This window comes from Xenia sp. Carnegie-2017, unplaced genomic scaffold (assembly GCF_021976095.1).
Source record: "Xenia sp. Carnegie-2017 unplaced genomic scaffold, XeniaSp_v1 HiC_scaffold_20, whole genome shotgun sequence".
Lineage (NCBI taxonomy): Eukaryota > Metazoa > Cnidaria > Anthozoa > Malacalcyonacea > Xeniidae > Xenia > Xenia sp. Carnegie-2017.
Window position 1 is genome coordinate 14,383,052 of NW_025813483.1, and position 16,263 is coordinate 14,399,314.

The window sequence follows — 16,263 nt, forward strand, 5'->3', positions numbered from 1 at the left end:
GCCACGTGAAAAGGTAAATGCTAATGCTTACAGGATCTTGGCAGCATTCCTTCACCTTCATTAAACCATAGTTAATGTTATACAGTTCAAAAATGGCCGCCGGAATTCAACAATCGTTAATTTATCAGATCATTTTCTCTTCTGCCACACCGAATTTCATGGATTATTACTAGTCATATAGGAAAGAATCAATCATGGCTAACTAAAAATTCTCATAACGCATTTCTTTGTCCTTCTGGGACCTGAAAAAGTGTTCATTAGCAGCAATTATTTTTGAGACCAAAAACAATGTCTAAAGCTACAAAAAGAAAGCACGTCACTCGCGAAGTCCTCGACGAATTCGTTAAACCAGATCCAAAGCAAATTATTGTTAAGGTATTCACTCATTTCAAGTTCGAGTTTTAAAAATTTTGCAATGCATAATCCAAAGAAATTTGAGATTTCTAGCTGCAGCTTGCATGCCACAAAGATTTTTGCCTTTTGGTAGCAGGATATCAGGAGAAGTGAAGAACTGGGAGGCTTGACCCCTATGGTAGTTTTCATATGTATAGGTAAAGCACACTAAAGAACAAGAAAAGTAGCTTTGAAATCTGCTAACATTTATTTATGAAAAGTGAAAAAATATCAATTTATTTTGAATTTTCATTAATTTCAGCAAGAAGTTTAAAGAAGAAAGCAAAAGGAGCTATAAGGCTTTGGCTCTGTTTCTGCTTGTTTAGGCACCCCCCCCAATAAGGGCGAGCTTCTAATAGTCTAGTTCCTCACTGCACGAAACAAACTAATGTGATCTCTAAGTTGAGAATAGTTACCACAGTTTCCAACTTTGAAATTTGCTGATGCAAATTGTCCACACTGCAGCACCCTTGAATCTCTTAGTGACATTAAGTTAAAAAATTGAAACTGTTGTTATAATTGAATTCAGTAATGAATAAAGAATTTATATTCTTCAAACATTTTGTAGTTTTCTTGTGTGATGCTAGGCATTATGTATGGATCCCAAATATCATCAATGATCAAACATGCTTACTCTGTGATTTATTTGTTTTCCTGTTAAATAGCCATTTTTTATTTTAATAGATAATTGGGAGTAGAGGTAATAATCTCCATGAGGCAGAGACTGCAGATGGAAAAAAGTTTCTTATCAGTATGCCATCTAAGTTCAGGAAAAATGTATGGATTAAGCGAGGTATGATTGATGTGTATTGAAATTATGTTAAAAATAAAGATTTGTTCTTCAATCATCCTTCATCTTTAGGTAATTTTGTAATTGTTGATCCCATAAAAGAAGGACAAAAAGTTTGTGGAGAAATAGCTCATATTTTATACAAAGAGCAAGTGAAGTACCTCAAAAGAGAAGGCCTTTGGTATGATATTAATAAACATTGACTGGACAATTGAAGTAAAGGGCTCTGAATTAACTAAATTTTTGCCAACTTGAAAGTGGAACATGTTGGCAATTGCAATATTTCAATGAAATGTATCATTTACATATCATAGAAACATATCATAAACATTTAAACAATATTTACTGTAGTCTGCTGTAGAGTCAATTAACTTACTACAAATAACTAAGCCATCATCAGAGAATATATAATATATTAATCCTAACACAGTTTTTAATATGGACATGAAAAACATGTGACGAGATTTGAACTCGCACCTTCGGGATACTATTCCGCCGCTCTACCTGTTGAGCTACCAAGCCCACAGGGATTGGAGACGAGTCAAATCTCTTTTAAACTGCGTATGGACGAGAGATTCTTGCCACTTTAGCAGTTTACTGGATGGCACTGTGTTTCGACTTTATTCCAAAGCCATCATCAGAGAATATATAATATATAGAGATTTGACTCGTTTCCAATCCCTGTGGGCTTGGTAGCTCAACAGGTAGAGCGGCAGACTAGTATCCCGAAGGTGCAAGTTCAAATCTCGTCCAAGTCACATGTTTTTCATGTGCATATTAAAAACTGTGTTAGGATTAATATATTACAAATAACAAAATTACCATTCATCAAAGACTTTGAACAATAATAAATTCTAATTAGATTTCTGAAGAATTTTAATAAAAAGTTATAGATTTGCAATTTTTTTTGCCAGATGTCCTAACATCATTACAAAGTGGCAATATAATCAAAATTTGCATGTGTTTCAGATGTTGGGATCCTAGGTTGCCATAATTTTTCCCATTACATTTTGAAATATTAACCAACCATAATGATTGTGCAATTGAGTTTAAATGAATATGATAAAAGCAAACACAGATGGTTTGCACCATGACTTAAGACTGTGCAAGGCTAAACACAAATTTTTTTCCAACTATCTGCATAAAAAGCCAAATAGATATACAGACATCGGCAATTTGTTGTTGCCAACCTGAATTCAGAATCTTGGCAAAATTCTAGTTGTTACTTAATTTAAAATTGTTTTCATTATTTTAGGCCCCAAGAGTTTTTGAATGAGGACAACTTCTGTGTGACATCACACCAGAATGATGGTGGAAAAAAACTTGAACTGAATGTTGATGACTCAGGTACAGATTCATCTACTGATGATGAATTGTTTGTTAATCCAAACCATGCTCAAACATTGATAATGCATTCAGACTCAAGCAGTGATGAAGAGGTCAGTGAGGAGGGTAATGAGACCGTAAGCAATAATGATGAATAAAAATGTTTAGACATTAAAATATCATATATTATAGCATCACAGATTGTCTTTTGTATTGCTGTTTTTCAGTTTATTAAACATTCTAAAAATCGATTGTTTTCTTTAAGTAAAAAAACGCGAGTGCAATGAAAATCATCCATTACCTAACATTGTTTGGTTCAATGGAATCTTGGAATGTTTATTACTGAATGTTGATGTTTAGTTGAAAAAATGCTAATAATTTTGAAATAATATAAATATTTCACATGCCTTTATCAGAAATGAATTCCAAAGCATTGTCTATTCAAAAGATTCTTTTCAACTTTCTAGAAAAATACGTGATGCGCATAAAGGGGACGCATTTTAAAAGGCCATTGACGCAATTTTTGACGCAAATGCTTAATTTTTTTTATTCCTAGATACGTGTTGACTGCTGCCCAACCCAATTACCCCTTCAGTTGCTATTGAAGTATAATTTTCTCCACAACCATATTTTTCATTTATGCATGGTCAATGTATAGACAAAAGTAGACCTAAATCAAACAAATTTGACAACTTACAAGGTCACGACATATTTTCGAAAGGTGACACAACAGGGTATTGTGAGAATTGTAGAGGGAGTATTTGATATGTGATTATGTGAGCAGTACAACAGAATATTCATATTGTATAAAAGTCCTGCCCATCTTTTGGGAGCCTTGGACAATATAAGTACTTAAGACAGATCACGTCCTTAGCGGATTTGACAACATGACAGGATACACAATACAAATTATTGATTGAGTATCAAGTATGTGCGCAGTGTTCCCGGTTTGTTCACGTGCGCATCAGATGTTTTTACTTTATTTCCGGCGGGGAAAAATTTATTTATTATGACAGCATCCCCGTCGTTCACATTCTCGTTTTTCTCTCGCTGTTGAGTGATAAGTTTGTGGCACAAGACATGAGTCGTGAAATAATGATCAGTGATGTCAGCTGCTCTATGGAGAGTTTGGATAACGGTCAATGTTCCGACTGCACTGAATCGAAGAGCAAGAATATGTCGACGAAAATGCTGCATCAGCTTAACACATTTCGACAAGAAGATACACTTTGTGACGCTAAATTGCGATTAGAGGTGGGCGAATTTCCCGTGCATAAAGTCGTATTGTCTTCGAACTGTCCTTACTTTCGTACGCTGTTTACTGCGAATATGAAAGAACGAAATCAAAACGTCATCGACTTAAAATGTCCTCCGGACATTTTTCATAGTATGGATGATTTCCTAACGTTTTTATACACTACTAAAGTTCAATTCACGCAAGATAATGTCGAAGCCCTGATAGTCGCTGCAGATTACTTTAATGTTGTCGAATTGAAAGAGCTTGGTTGTCAATTTTTGCAAAAGAAATTGAACTTGTCAAACGGTATTGCTTTGCATTGTTTTGCTGGGAAATACCACTGTGAACCGTTGCGTGAAACGACTCGAGATTTTCTCATGGAAAACTTCACAGAGCTATCTCAAACTGATGAATTTTTATTAACGGACTCACAGCAGCTTTTAGAAATCGTTTCCCACGATAATATAGTCGTCTTTAGCGAAGAAGATTTATACAAAGGTATTGTCAGGTGGGTAAAACACGACTTGACGAACAGACAGGGAGTTTTCCCCGAGTTATTTTCATTTTTACGGATAAGGGATATCGATAGGACTTTTTTAGCGGACACAGTTGCCACGGAACCTCTTGTCGCGAATAATCCCAACTGTTATGAACTCTTAATGAAGGGGATACTGGACTGCTATGTTACTAATGATGCTTCAAATATTTGGCCATCGCGGTTTCTTGACTGCATCTTCGTGAACGGTGGTCGTGAACCTGTGGGAGCGACAGCATCATCGTATCTCTATGTGCCATCTCAGAACAAGTGGTATGTTCTACCATCCATGAGCATAGTTCGTTATAGCCATGGTGTAGCTGCTATTGGTGAAAATATTCACATCTTGGGTGGATATTCAAAGAATGGGTTCACAGCTGAAGTTGAGATTTTTAATGTGAGGAAAAAGAGATGGTTGACAATTCCGGCTATGCCTACACCAATGAAGGGCATGGCTGTTGCATCAGTTGGTGATTCATTGTATGTTGCTGGTGGTATTGTTGAGAATGGTGTACGTCTTGGAATTTTAAAATGTTATCACTCAAAAACACAAAGATGGGAAGTGAAAGCTCCCTTGCACACTTCACGTAGTGGTGCCTGTCTTGTTGCTACTGATGATTACTTGTATGCCATTGGTGGAAAGGCAAGCGATAACCAGATGTTATCATCAATGGAACGATATTCTGTTACCAAAAATTCATGGGAGGTAATGCCTCAGATGACACATAAACGTGCTTATGCTGTTGCTACGGTTGTTGCTAATGGTAACATTCTCGTTGTTGGGGGTATCAATGAAGTTGGTGAATTGGATACCATTGATCATGTGGTTGTGATAAGGACATACATCCGCAGTTGTGAAATGTTTAATCCAAGTGTAGGTGTCTGGTTTCCTGTTGCAGATATGAGTGTACCAAGAGCCTTTGCTGGTATTGGTAGACATGGTGATAAGGTTTTGATATTCGGTGGAGAAGGAAATGGTACTAGATACCATAGTAGCATTGAGTGTTATGATTATGTGACCAATACTTGGAGTGTATTTTCCCAGTTGCCAGAGCCAAAGAAATTTCTGAAATGCTGTCAACTCTCCTTGCCTCAAGGATTTTTTAAAACCCTTCCTAAAATTGATGTTGGTATGTAGGTTGTATGCAACTTTTCACATTTATATAGTGATGTTTCAAACACAACTTAAACTGTTACATGAATCCATTTGGAGAAATGTGTTTCATGATACATATATATATTATAGAGTAATAATGTATTATAGCAAAATTTATTGAAATATAGTGCAACATTGTATAACTATAAAGTTAGCGATATTTTTCAATGTTTGAGAGTTTTTTATTCTTTAAGTTCTTTGTCAGGTGTTACTAGATCAATCAACATTGCTACTGGCAATTCGGCACCACGGATCTGTAGAGTGTAGCAAGCATTTTCTACTTTTCTCATATTGTTTTTTAGGACTTCTAGCTTCTTAGCTAGACCTCGATGAACAAGTTTGTTTTCCAACTTTACAATTTCATCATGGATTTGACGTAACACTTTACATATTTTCCATATGCTTTTAATGTTTCCCTGACCAATACTGTTTATTGCTAAACGCATCAGTTCACCTGTCAAATCGCAAATACCCAATATGTAATCTGCAGGGCTCCTGAGAACTGTAATTTGATCGGTGGAAGGAACAATCACAGCAATCCCCTCATCAACATTGATGCAATCTTCATCATGGGGACTGACAACAATTAATTTATCCGATGGTGAGCTTATTTCAAGATCCTCTTCAACAGGAGGGGTGAAGCTGCAAACCTTTTTAGTAGTTGGTTCTGCAACAGACGAGTTGTAATTTTGTTCACCAGTAGTTAATTTATCATTAGTGGAAGTAAGCTTTATAAGACCAGCCTCTTCATATTTGTTCTTAAAAGAAAGTTGATAACGAACTTCTTCCAATGAAACTACACGGCCATGCTTTAAAAAATACCAAAATCCATATGCTTCGATAAACTCTTGCAGACCTGGAGAATATGCTTTCTGAAACTGAAAAGAGTCTTCATTTCGAAGCTCGAGTGCAATTTTTTCGAATATTCTTTTAACTTCGCCAATTTTTTCCATTGCTTCCGCAAGCAATTTTTCTCGAGATTCCTCTTCAGTGCATCGGTGGAGCAGAAATATAACCCGTTTACTTCGGATCGTAATGTCTCTGCTTAACTTCACAATCCTCTCGTATTTGTCATAACGTGCGTCTAGTTCTTTTTGAAAAACCTGAAACTGTTGAATATTGGTTGATAATATCTCTTGCTCTACGGCACTACACATTTTGTCAGTGCTGTCGTTTTCTTTCTTTCTTTTTCTTTCTTTTCTTAAACAGGACTCCATTTCTGCATTGATATAAATAACGCTACCAAATGGTAGGTATATACCGCTGTACGATTATATATTATATCATATTAGTGGACAATTTCCTACCGTGGGCTCTAATAATATGGCTGCTACAGATGGTAAAGAAATGCCAAATTTTGCTCTAGTATCTATGCAAAATGATTTTGAAGTTGATTTTGAAGTCAACTTGTTACAAGGAAAAGTAAGTATTGGACGTGGGCCCTTAATGAAGGTATTTACAATTTGATTTCACATGTATGTTTCATCTCTGTTTGATTACTCTATTTTTTTTTCTTTAGATAACTGATAAACGCGTCTCAAGAAATCATGCCATGATCGAAGTGAAAGATAATGCACTTTCCATACTTCCTGTATGTCGATATTTTTACCATATACCACTCATAAACATGTGGGAAACTAGTGTTGTAATGTGTCTTTCATTGCCATCCACTTGCCTAGAAGGAAGTTGCCCATCAACAAAAACCAATATTCAAATAACACCAGTCTTAATGGCAACTGCAATATTTCATTAGTCAGTATTCTGAGAAAATTTTCTTGGCATTTGAGGAAGGTTTTTGTCGTAAGTTGTCATTATTACATAACCAAGTACCTATTTTAAAAATTTTAGACCCACACCAACCCTACATTTTATCAAGCTCTGGGAGAAGCACACTTTGAAGCATTAGACAAAGATGTTTCAAAAGAGCTTCATGATGGTGATTGTATTTCATTCTTACCAAATGACCTCAAATTTAAAGTGAAAATTTTGACACAGGAGCTCTTGTTAAAGAGTGATGATTTTAGAGGGAGGAATGAAATGATGAACAATATGAAGGGAGATAACTTTTACAGTGCTGACAGCTTGAGAGATAGTCATAATGGAACAAGTGAAAATAGCAATAGAGTGAATGATGTTGAGAAAAAGAGAATGCCAGAAGAGACTGTCTCACCTTTAAATAAAGCTAGAGTTTTACCAACTTGGATGACGCAAGGTAAGAATAAAGTATTCTCTTGTTTCTGATGAATCAGATCACTTTCATCATTGATAATCGTTAAACTGAAAGGACCAATCAACAGGAAGAATAAAGATGAGATGACAATGCTAGAAAAGATAAAGAAAAGTTTATTGAAATCACCGTCATGTAGGTATGAAAATAATTTGCCAAATGAACAATATGACGACGAAGTGGTTGAAGAAAGATTTGTCAAATCTTGTGATGCTGATAACTTGAAGTATAAAGTGGAAGCTGTACAATCTCCATCTGTGGTAAGCATCCCACAGTTTCATGTTTTGTTACCAGGCCTTCAGCCATTTATATAGCTCAACTTAATGCAGTGCATGATTTTAGGTTAGTGTGAAAAGAAAATGTGATGACAATGAAGAAGAAAAGAATGCCAAGCACAAGAAAGATTTGACACGATGTCCATATGGAAGTCGTTGCTACAGGTCTTACGTTTGCACATCTTCAACCTTTTGCTACATGTGAGGAGCTTGGAGTACACTGATTGATAATGTCGTTTTATTGAACTTATTTTAGGAAAAATCCCCTTCATTTTCAAGAATATTCCCACTCAAATAATTGTGACGTTGAATTCGAAGATGATAGTGACGATAGGAGTGGAAACGACTTACCTGAATGCCCTTACGGTGAAAGTTGTTACAGAAAAAACCACAAACACAGAAAGGAATATAAACATATTTCACGTAAGATCTGTAACTTTAGAGTCAAGCTTGAATCTGACTGCTACCAAACTTTGTTAATTTTTTCGCTCTTGATCAACAGACCAAAAAACACGTGAAAGAACAGCAAAAAAGAAAGGTATGAATTCAAATTCTTACAGTTTTGAGACTCAATCTCCAAATCGTCTGCCCAGCTAGCCAAATCTCGACAGATTTTCTAATACAATTACATTTATCATGTAATTTATTGTTCTACTATGTAATACTGTTTATGATGTGAGAAATTATAAATCGATCAGCTGTTAACGGAGGAGAAATGAAAAAATTCAAAACCCCAGAGCACTTTTCTTATCACTGCTCGTATTTCTAGTGTGAAATGTGACCTATCGATTTGCCTCTCCACTAAATCTCCAACTCTCTCAACGATTTGACATCTATGCAGTATTACATAACATTCACATTAGTTTTTCATGTTTAAGCTGCTGGAAAGATCCGAGATGATAACGAAGACGGTCCGAATGATTACGACTATGGTGACAGTTTTATCGATGACGACGAGCTAAGTGAGAGCGAGGTCTCTGAAGATAGTGATTGGATACCTTCCTGTGATGAAAATGGCGATGATGAAGTGGATGACGTAAGTGATTTGTTAACCGAAGCCAGAAATTTCACCCGAAACAAGAAGATGCTTAAGCCTGCATAAGCCCACTTTAACCTTTTTTCCTCGTAGCTCGTGAAGACTCCGATCTAGAACTTTTTTATGTACTGTACTTAAGGTTTTACTGTCGTATATATTGAATGCTAAAAGGTCTATTAAATTGGCGTTGATAATTTTATTTTAAAAATCACAGCAAAAAACACTTCAGCAACGTATTTCTTGCAATAGTTCGAGTTGCGTGATCGCTTTAATTATTTTTTAAACACACCTCCTCGATTGCCGACAGTAATCTGTAAAATAAATATGCAATTAAAGCAAAATATTTTCTGTTTTCCTGTGTGAAGTTATTGCTGTACTTACTTTGCCGAAGGAATTCTTTCCTCACACATGTTGGCTAAAACATGTACAGACCTTAATGCCGCATCGTTCTAAACAAACAAATATTTAATATGGGAAACAGATTTCAGAATAAAGACAGTGCATGATTTTATTTGCAAAGAGAGAAGTCTAATTTTCTTTCCCTAGAGAAAATAAGGACTTACTATGACCAAACGAGAGGTCTTTACCGAGAAATATTGAACGATGTCTATTTGTACAGAACAAGCCCCTGGGGCGAGGTTCAATATTTCTTTGTGGAAGACAAGAAAACGAGGTTAATAAAAAGTTTATTTTGAAAAAAAACAGAACATGCATTTTCTTAACTTTAGAAATGCTTACATACATATTAGAAGCATGGTACGCACAGTATTATTTATAAATATATATATGTCATTTTTACCTTTCCTAACGGGAAGCATTTTTCAGAATATGCGTGAACAACATCGCTGTGACAGTTAAGCTGCGTCACTTCTCCTGATCGGCCTTCCAGAATTCTCAACCTCTGTCCTTTGTCTTGAATTGCTCGTTCAACAATTCTCTGCACAGTTTCACGCACTTTTTGTCGCTCCTAGGATGGACAATGTTGAAACAAATTGTTCTTCCATAACTTGATCGTAATATTTACAACTTTCATCTATCATCAACTTGAGAAAGTTCTTAATAAACTGATATACAACCTGAAGGAGACTCATGATTTTCTCTTCAATCTTGATCTTCTCTTTCTGCGAGGTCGCTTTCAACAAACGTCGTTCGAGAATTACAAATGGTACCTCGGGAGATGGAGTGGAGTCCTCCTAAAGATCGGACACGACGTCATTAAAATAAAAAAGTAGACATTTGATATGAAGAACTTAACATGTGAAATGAAGAACTTAACATGTAAAATGAAGAACTTAACATGTGAAATGAAGAACTTAACCTGTGAAATGAAGAACTTAACATGTAAAATGAAGAACTTAACATGTGAAATGAAGAACTTAACCTGTGAAATGAAGAACTTAACATGTAAAATGAAGAACCTAACATGTGAAATGAAGAACTTAACATGTGAAATGAAGAACTTAACATGTAAAATGAAGAACTGAATGAACTTAACATGTGAAATGAAGAACTTAACATGTGAATGAAGAACTTAACATGTGAAATGAAGAACTTAACATGTGAAATGAAGAAAAAATGAAGAACTTAAATGAAGAACATGAAATGAAGATGGAATGGAAGAATGGAAGAACTAAGAATGAAGAACATGTGGAATGAAGAACTGGAATGAAGAACTTATGTGGAAATGAAGAACTTAACATGTGAAATGAAGAACTTAACATGTAAAATGAAGAACTTAACCTGTGAAATGAAGAACTTAACATGTAAAATGAAGAACTAACATGTGAAATGAAGAACTTAACATGAGAAATGAAGAACTTAACATGTAAAATGAAGAACTTAACATGTGAAATGAAGAACTTAACATTTGAAATGAAGAACGTAACATTTGAAATGAAGAACTTAGCATGTGAAATGAAGAACTTAACATGTGGAATGAAGAACTTAACATTTGGAATGAAGAACTTAACCTGTGAAATGAAGAACTTAACATGTGAAATGAAGAACTTAACATGTAAAATGAAGAACTTAACATGTGGAATGAAGAACTTAACATGTGAAATGAAGAACATAACCTGTGAAATGAACAACTTAACATGTGAAATGAACAACTTGACATTTGAAATGATGAACGTAACATTTGAAATGAAGAACTTAGAATGTGAAATGAAAATCTAAATCTATGCTACAGAACGTGAGCATATTATGTGAAAATCTAACACACGGTGGAATATTCTTTAGTATCCTTGGCTGGTTTCCAGGACCCCTTTCCTTCACCCTGATAGTCGATGACTGGATTACTCGAGATTGACTAATAAAAAATAGAAAGACTTTCTTTAATGAGAGGCAAAAATAAATTTTTGAAACCAAGATATTGTGAACTTTATTCCTACCTCATCGCCATATTCCTGAACATGACTAAGGTTCGTCCTCTTTTTTACTTTGTAAAATTGCTCTTGTAGCGTTTCCTTCGACAGGTTGAACTGAAATAATTTACAGAATTGATGGTATCACAAGAAAATTTTGGTTTCGACATCATCTCAACAGCGTCTGGGGCTATAGACCTTATCCGAATTCTCCATCCAAGAAATACTGTAGAGGTCACCAAGATATGTTTCTCTATACTCGTCCCAGTACGTCGCGTAGGACGACTCATGTGGATTGGCAGCGGTTGTTGTAAAGACTAAATGATGACAAAAACACATTTTAAAATGAATTATGTAGAGTGTAATCAAACATATGACAACTAACTTTTGACATCATCAGGTAATTTTTTTGCAAACATTGATCCTGATTCACATGCTTCCACATATAAGACCATCTAAATAAAAATTTCTCTCTCAAATTAATATCAAATAACCAATAACAAGTCATTAAATGCAATACGACCTTATTGTACTTTTTCTTTTCGTGCATAAAGTTCAAAGCGTGTAGGAGTTCCTTCTTTGTCAACTGGTAAATAGAAACCATAATATATTAAATACTTCAAATACTAGAGTTTAGTTTCTATGTGTTAGCGAACTGTTGTGATTGCGTCGTAATGACAGAATTTGAATACACGTAGGACATTTTTAAAAATTTGCAACATGTTGACGTCATCTTACTGGTGGCGCAACATCGGGAAAAGCAAGCAATCCAGGTGCACCATGGTCAGCAAAGTAAACAAACACGTCGTCATCAGGACCACTAAAGGAGTGAAATATGTACTATAATTGTATACTACAAATGGATTATTTCTGTAATGAAACAGTAAAAGAAATATACAGTGCCGTTAGCCATTTTATCATTCCTATTGGTCAAAAAAAGCAATTGACTGACTGCCACTATGGTAATCACATGCGCAATAGATATGCGTGGCACGAAAAAATTCAATGGAGTGGCTCTACTGTATATTCACAATACAGTAGTAATGGCACAGATTTTGAGTGCAATTTTTAAACAAAACCAGCGAGTTTTTCACAGACGAATAAAATTAAACGAATAACCTTGAGAGAGTCAGGAAAGCTTGTTTTACCAATTGCAAAACCGAGACGTAGCAAAGGCACAAGTTTTGGTTCTGCTGTTTAAATTACAGAACATTACCATCAATCATTTCTTTAGAAATCTATCGTTTTTAGATTGAGTGGACAGAGAAAAATTTACATAGCACGAACTAAAAACATTGGCATCAAGAATTTTAACTTTTGCTAGTGCTTTGGACTACCTAAAATATGTGTGATTATACTCATATGTATAGCTATTGCTAAGCCAATCAAAGCGCGATATTTCACCGAAAGTGACGATAATACAAATAATCAACCTGTCAATAACTTTTCCACTACCAATGCCGCTCATAGCCGCCTTTTCTCCTTTCAGAACATTTAAAAAATTCTTTGGCGTCACATCCTGTGACGGAAAGATCAACATATAATCAATTTCTTTGCTAGGCTTGAACTCATTGAACTACATTACAACATGAGCGGTCTTTGCACTTACTGCTCCTGTGTAATCCTTTACTACCCCTTCATATACATCAGGACCGTGGGGCTTGAATATTAAAATATTAAAATACAATTAACTGAATATTTTGATTGACAAGAAATATCCCAATTGTACCTTGTTGATGATTTTTCCCGGCGTCGGGTTGTCTTTGTTATGAGCGATATCGTCGTACATCATAACGACAATGTTTTCATCAGGAATTTTATTTCGATGGACAATTTGGTATGCGTGACAAACATCTGCCTAAATAGAAGTCTTTGAGTGAAACGAGATATTTATATATGTCACTTAAAAAGGCTACACAGTTTCAAGCTTTATTGACTATGGAAAATATGCTATACACTTCAGACTTCATAGCACATATAAATAGTTTATAAGAAATCCATGCGTACTTCTCTCTAGCTTGATTGCTCTTTGATGATGAAATCATGTGATCCATCATCCAATAAAAGTACCATCAAAACAACATAAATTCTGTTCTGTGCTCATGTACACGAAAAAAGGTTGAAAAACAGACACTTTTTGTGATAGCGTGACATAACGTGTACATTTAATCAAGTTAAGGAATTTAAAGGAAATTTGAGGAATTTTACGCTTTTTCCATGGATCTGGGAATTTGAGTGTAAGAGCCACTGGCTATATAGCCTTTTCAAAACACTATCACGATAGATTCACTGCCACATGGAAACTAAGCAATAGAAGTATACACTCAGTACAAACTAAACAAAATTTTCGACACCATAACAAGTTCGCTACCTATATGAAAACTAAGCTAGGGACTCACATTCGATTTTTACGACATTTACTACCCTATTTCTTTCAGCATGCGTGTTCGCCAAAATCTTTTGTTTTTGATTGTATTCTAGGTCTATAAAAACGTTTGACTTTACTAACCACTCATAGCACTCTAGAGATCGCGATCCTATGAATCTCCCTATTTTGCGTATGAAAAGCGAGTCTTAGATTTAGGTATGTGCTTCGTTTCTACAATGACTCACGGGTGACAAAAAGTTCTGACTTTACCTGATGTCGGTAATTCTCCCATGTATTTGAACCGGCTACAATCAATACCCATGATTTGCCTTCGACATCGTCCAGCAAAAATACTGAACATATGAACAAAAGAGTAAAACCAATGTAGTTTGCCTTCATCGTTTCGTAAACGGTCAAATGAGATCAGTAAATTGCAACAATACAATCACGACGTCAATATCCACGGTTCGGATTAATTTATTTGGAGTCACAAGACTTTCACATGAATGCTCGTTATTGACACCCACGTATCCGGTGAAGATGATACCCAATCTCAAATGATAAAACAACTTCTTACCCTAACAAGAATTTCCTGGAATTTGAATTTTGATGGTGCAATGATGGTTACACTTATATGACACAATGTCTTTGCAAGACGTTTTTATTGGATAAATGGTTTGGTCAACATCCCAAGACATTCAAATTGTTGAGTTTTTGCACTCCAGATAGAATAATAGAGTGTATGTTTCTTTCAATGCAGAATAAAGTTTCAGATGGTCATCTTATCTGTTGCACTAGTTTCCGGGAATATGCTTTCACCCTCCCTTTTCTAACAAAGAAACTTTCACTAACCACATCACTTTTTCCGGCACCTCTTGAGTACAGCGATATAGTTGATCACTCAGCTCTGCAAGAAGCTCTTGACTTTGAAATTTTCAAACTGCAGGACTCAAAAGTTGAAATGGAAGCAATTAGTATTAATCATTGGTAACAATATCAGATTAGATTCAGATAAACTGAGCTCTTGCATACCGCGTACCAAGATTACAGCAGGCAACAAAACAATTGTTTATTGATGTAGTTGGCGAAACAATTCTAGTAATTGTAGTCAAGGATTCAGGTTGTCCAAAAAGAAGAGGGTTTTTGACCCGTCAAACCAAGAACCAAACCACTTTTTCATTTAAAAATGCTATAGAAATTACGTTAAAAATTCATTTTATAATGGTGAAATACGGCATTGAAATATTTGCGAGAGTCAAACCAGGAAAAGGTCGGTTAGGGGTAAGATATATATTTGTGTAAATATATAATTCTATTGTTGGACAAACGTTTCCACAGATTGTGATATTGTGTTCACGTATTCTCTTTGAGGAATATGATTGCGAACATGAAGACGATGGCTATTCCTACGTATCTCTTAACATCCCAAAAGATCTTGCTCGCGATTTTATCAACAATAAAAAAGAGACGTATAAGTTCAGGTACAATTATAAAGTTTGAACAGGTGGTCTGGCTTCTCCATGAAAAGAACACGTATATGATTTTGTACTTAACTGCCTTACTGGTAGCCGTGCTTTTACGAAGTCCTTTCCCTAATTGTGCATAAGAATTGTATACTATTTTTGGCTACATACATGTAAGCCCAGGGATGGACCAGGATAGTTTTGAAAGGTGGTGCTTTAGTTTGGATTATACTTTTTAGATGACATCATTCAATGTCAGACTTTTTTTTGTTAAATTTTGTTACTTTTATGTCATAATTGTTGGATATTTATTTGAAGTGTGCACCATCAAAAACAAACCAAAATTGCTTTTGCTTAATTGCATAGCATATTAATGTTTCTTTGGCACCTCTCATGTACCCCCTCCTGTCAAAGATTGGGAATGAGTGAACTTCACACCGCACAGTTAATTATTTCTTTTCTGATGAAACCTTGTAGTGCATACAAAACATATGCTCAAAAATTATTTAGGTTTAACAAAGCATTTGATAAAGAAGTAAAGCAAGATGAAATATTTGAGCATGTTGCGAAAGGAGTCATTGATAAGTATGTAAAATGTAACAATGAAGATCAGAAAACCTCATTTCCATTGTGGAATATTATTATTTCAGTGTTCTGTGTGGATACAATGGCACTATATTTGCATATGGACAGGTGAGTGGAAAAGCTTCTTTTTGTAAAAATTATCTTACAGTCTTCACACATGACTTTGAGCTGAAATTCTATTGGTTCTTATTCTTATGCAAAAAATAAGTAAAAGAGCGACTAGCCATGCAATGTTCATGAATTATTTCCTTTGCAACCATAACCATTGACAAATGGGGGGTGGAGTGGGGAGGGTAGTCAAATACAATAAAGCAACTACAAAAACATACTTGCCAAACTGCCCTGCACAACATAGTTGGGCAGCTGGCAGGTTTGTAAAAATTTTTTGTTCTTTTTCATTCCTTCGTCAGTGGAAACCACTGGCTAAAATCTTGTAGAAGATCCTGCTTAAGATTCAAACAGAATCTTATCTTTGATTCTGGGTATGTCTCGAAATTTATGTTGTC

The 16,263-nt window shown here is 35.3% G+C and overlaps 7 protein-coding genes across 11 annotated transcripts in view; 4 read left to right on the forward strand and 3 right to left on the reverse strand.

Annotated features, from left to right (window-relative positions):
* Positions 1 to 5,605, forward strand: part of LOC124442201 (NAD-dependent protein deacetylase sirtuin-2-like) — a 23,697-nt gene extending 18,092 nt beyond the window's left edge. The window contains exon 8 of the mRNA XM_046992684.1: positions 3,588 to 5,605. Coding sequence (XP_046848640.1) covers positions 3,588 to 5,419 — 1,832 coding nt within the window. The 3' untranslated portion in view covers positions 5,420 to 5,605. The remainder of the gene's footprint in view (positions 1 to 3,587) is intronic.
* Positions 1 to 15,571, reverse strand: part of LOC124442206 (breast cancer metastasis-suppressor 1-like protein-A) — an 18,929-nt gene extending 3,358 nt beyond the window's left edge. For all 3 annotated transcript variants that reach the window (XR_006947180.1, XR_006947179.1, XM_046992692.1), the window contains exon 1: positions 15,561 to 15,571. The gene's annotated coding sequence lies outside the window, so the exon portion shown is untranslated. The remainder of the gene's footprint in view (positions 1 to 15,560) is intronic.
* LOC124442209 (probable RNA-binding protein EIF1AD) lies at positions 74 to 2,760 on the forward strand. The gene is made up of 4 exons (XM_046992694.1): positions 74 to 375; positions 1,078 to 1,186; positions 1,256 to 1,364; positions 2,439 to 2,760. The coding sequence occupies exons 1-4, from the start codon at positions 289 to 291 to the stop codon at positions 2,665 to 2,667; spliced, it is 534 nt and encodes a 177-aa protein (XP_046848650.1). The 5' UTR covers positions 74 to 288; the 3' UTR covers positions 2,668 to 2,760.
* LOC124442205 (translin-associated protein X-like) lies at positions 5,536 to 6,768 on the reverse strand. The gene has a single exon (XM_046992691.1). The coding sequence runs from the start codon at positions 6,652 to 6,654 to the stop codon at positions 5,620 to 5,622; it is 1,035 nt and encodes a 344-aa protein (XP_046848647.1). The 5' UTR covers positions 6,655 to 6,768; the 3' UTR covers positions 5,536 to 5,619.
* On the forward strand, positions 6,746 to 9,327 carry LOC124442204 (aprataxin and PNK-like factor). The gene is made up of 8 exons (XM_046992690.1): positions 6,746 to 6,889; positions 6,957 to 7,028; positions 7,286 to 7,649; positions 7,722 to 7,924; positions 8,007 to 8,104; positions 8,196 to 8,362; positions 8,442 to 8,477; positions 8,818 to 9,327. Exons 1-8 carry the CDS (start codon positions 6,761 to 6,763, stop codon positions 9,039 to 9,041), a joined length of 1,293 nt encoding a protein of 430 aa, XP_046848646.1. The 5' UTR covers positions 6,746 to 6,760; the 3' UTR covers positions 9,042 to 9,327.
* Positions 9,152 to 14,224, reverse strand: LOC124442203 (legumain-like). The gene is made up of 14 exons (XM_046992689.1): positions 13,980 to 14,224; positions 13,071 to 13,199; positions 12,951 to 13,001; positions 12,775 to 12,860; positions 12,080 to 12,161; positions 11,865 to 11,927; positions 11,727 to 11,796; positions 11,540 to 11,658; positions 11,369 to 11,458; positions 11,200 to 11,286; positions 10,052 to 10,168; positions 9,775 to 9,942; positions 9,357 to 9,424; positions 9,152 to 9,286 (listed from the first exon to the last, which is right to left on the reverse strand). Exons 1-14 carry the CDS (start codon positions 14,106 to 14,108, stop codon positions 9,244 to 9,246), a joined length of 1,302 nt encoding a protein of 433 aa, XP_046848645.1. The 5' UTR covers positions 14,109 to 14,224; the 3' UTR covers positions 9,152 to 9,243.
* Positions 14,552 to 16,263, forward strand: part of LOC124442200 (kinesin-like protein KIF6) — a 12,084-nt gene continuing 10,372 nt past the window's right edge. For all 3 annotated transcript variants that reach the window (XM_046992681.1, XM_046992682.1, XM_046992683.1), the window contains exons 1-4: positions 14,552 to 14,990; positions 15,081 to 15,190; positions 15,683 to 15,757; positions 15,823 to 15,865. In XM_046992681.1, coding sequence (XP_046848637.1) covers positions 14,931 to 14,990; positions 15,081 to 15,190; positions 15,683 to 15,757; positions 15,823 to 15,865 — 288 coding nt within the window. In that variant the 5' untranslated portion in view covers positions 14,552 to 14,930. The remainder of the gene's footprint in view (positions 14,991 to 15,080; positions 15,191 to 15,682; positions 15,758 to 15,822; positions 15,866 to 16,263) is intronic.

Coding starts and splice junctions, on each gene's coding strand:
- LOC124442209 (XM_046992694.1), top strand. CDS start 289: ATGTCTAAAGCTACAAAAAGAAAGCACGTCACTCGCGAAGTCCTCGAC. Junction 1,187..1,255: donor AAATGTATGGATTAAGCGAG/GTATGATTGATG, acceptor CTTCATCTTTAG/GTAATTTTGTAATTGTTGAT. Junction 1,365..2,438: donor CTCAAAAGAGAAGGCCTTTG/GTATGATATTAA, acceptor TCATTATTTTAG/GCCCCAAGAGTTTTTGAATG.
- LOC124442205 (XM_046992691.1), bottom strand. CDS start 6,654: ATGGAGTCCTGTTTAAGAAAAGAAAGAAAAAGAAAGAAAGAAAACGAC.
- LOC124442204 (XM_046992690.1), top strand. CDS start 6,761: ATGGCTGCTACAGATGGTAAAGAAATGCCAAATTTTGCTCTAGTATCT. Junction 6,890..6,956: donor GACGTGGGCCCTTAATGAAG/GTATTTACAATT, acceptor TTTTTTCTTTAG/ATAACTGATAAACGCGTCTC. Junction 7,650..7,721: donor ACCAACTTGGATGACGCAAG/GTAAGAATAAAG, acceptor TTAAACTGAAAG/GACCAATCAACAGGAAGAAT.
- LOC124442203 (XM_046992689.1), bottom strand. CDS start 14,108: ATGAAGGCAAACTACATTGGTTTTACTCTTTTGTTCATATGTTCAGTA. Junction 12,162..12,774: donor AGTGGAAAAGTTATTGACAG/GTTGATTATTTG, acceptor TCACTCCTTTAG/TGGTCCTGATGACGACGTGT. Junction 11,797..11,864: donor AAAAGAAAAAGTACAATAAG/GTCGTATTGCAT, acceptor ATTTTTATTTAG/ATGGTCTTATATGTGGAAGC.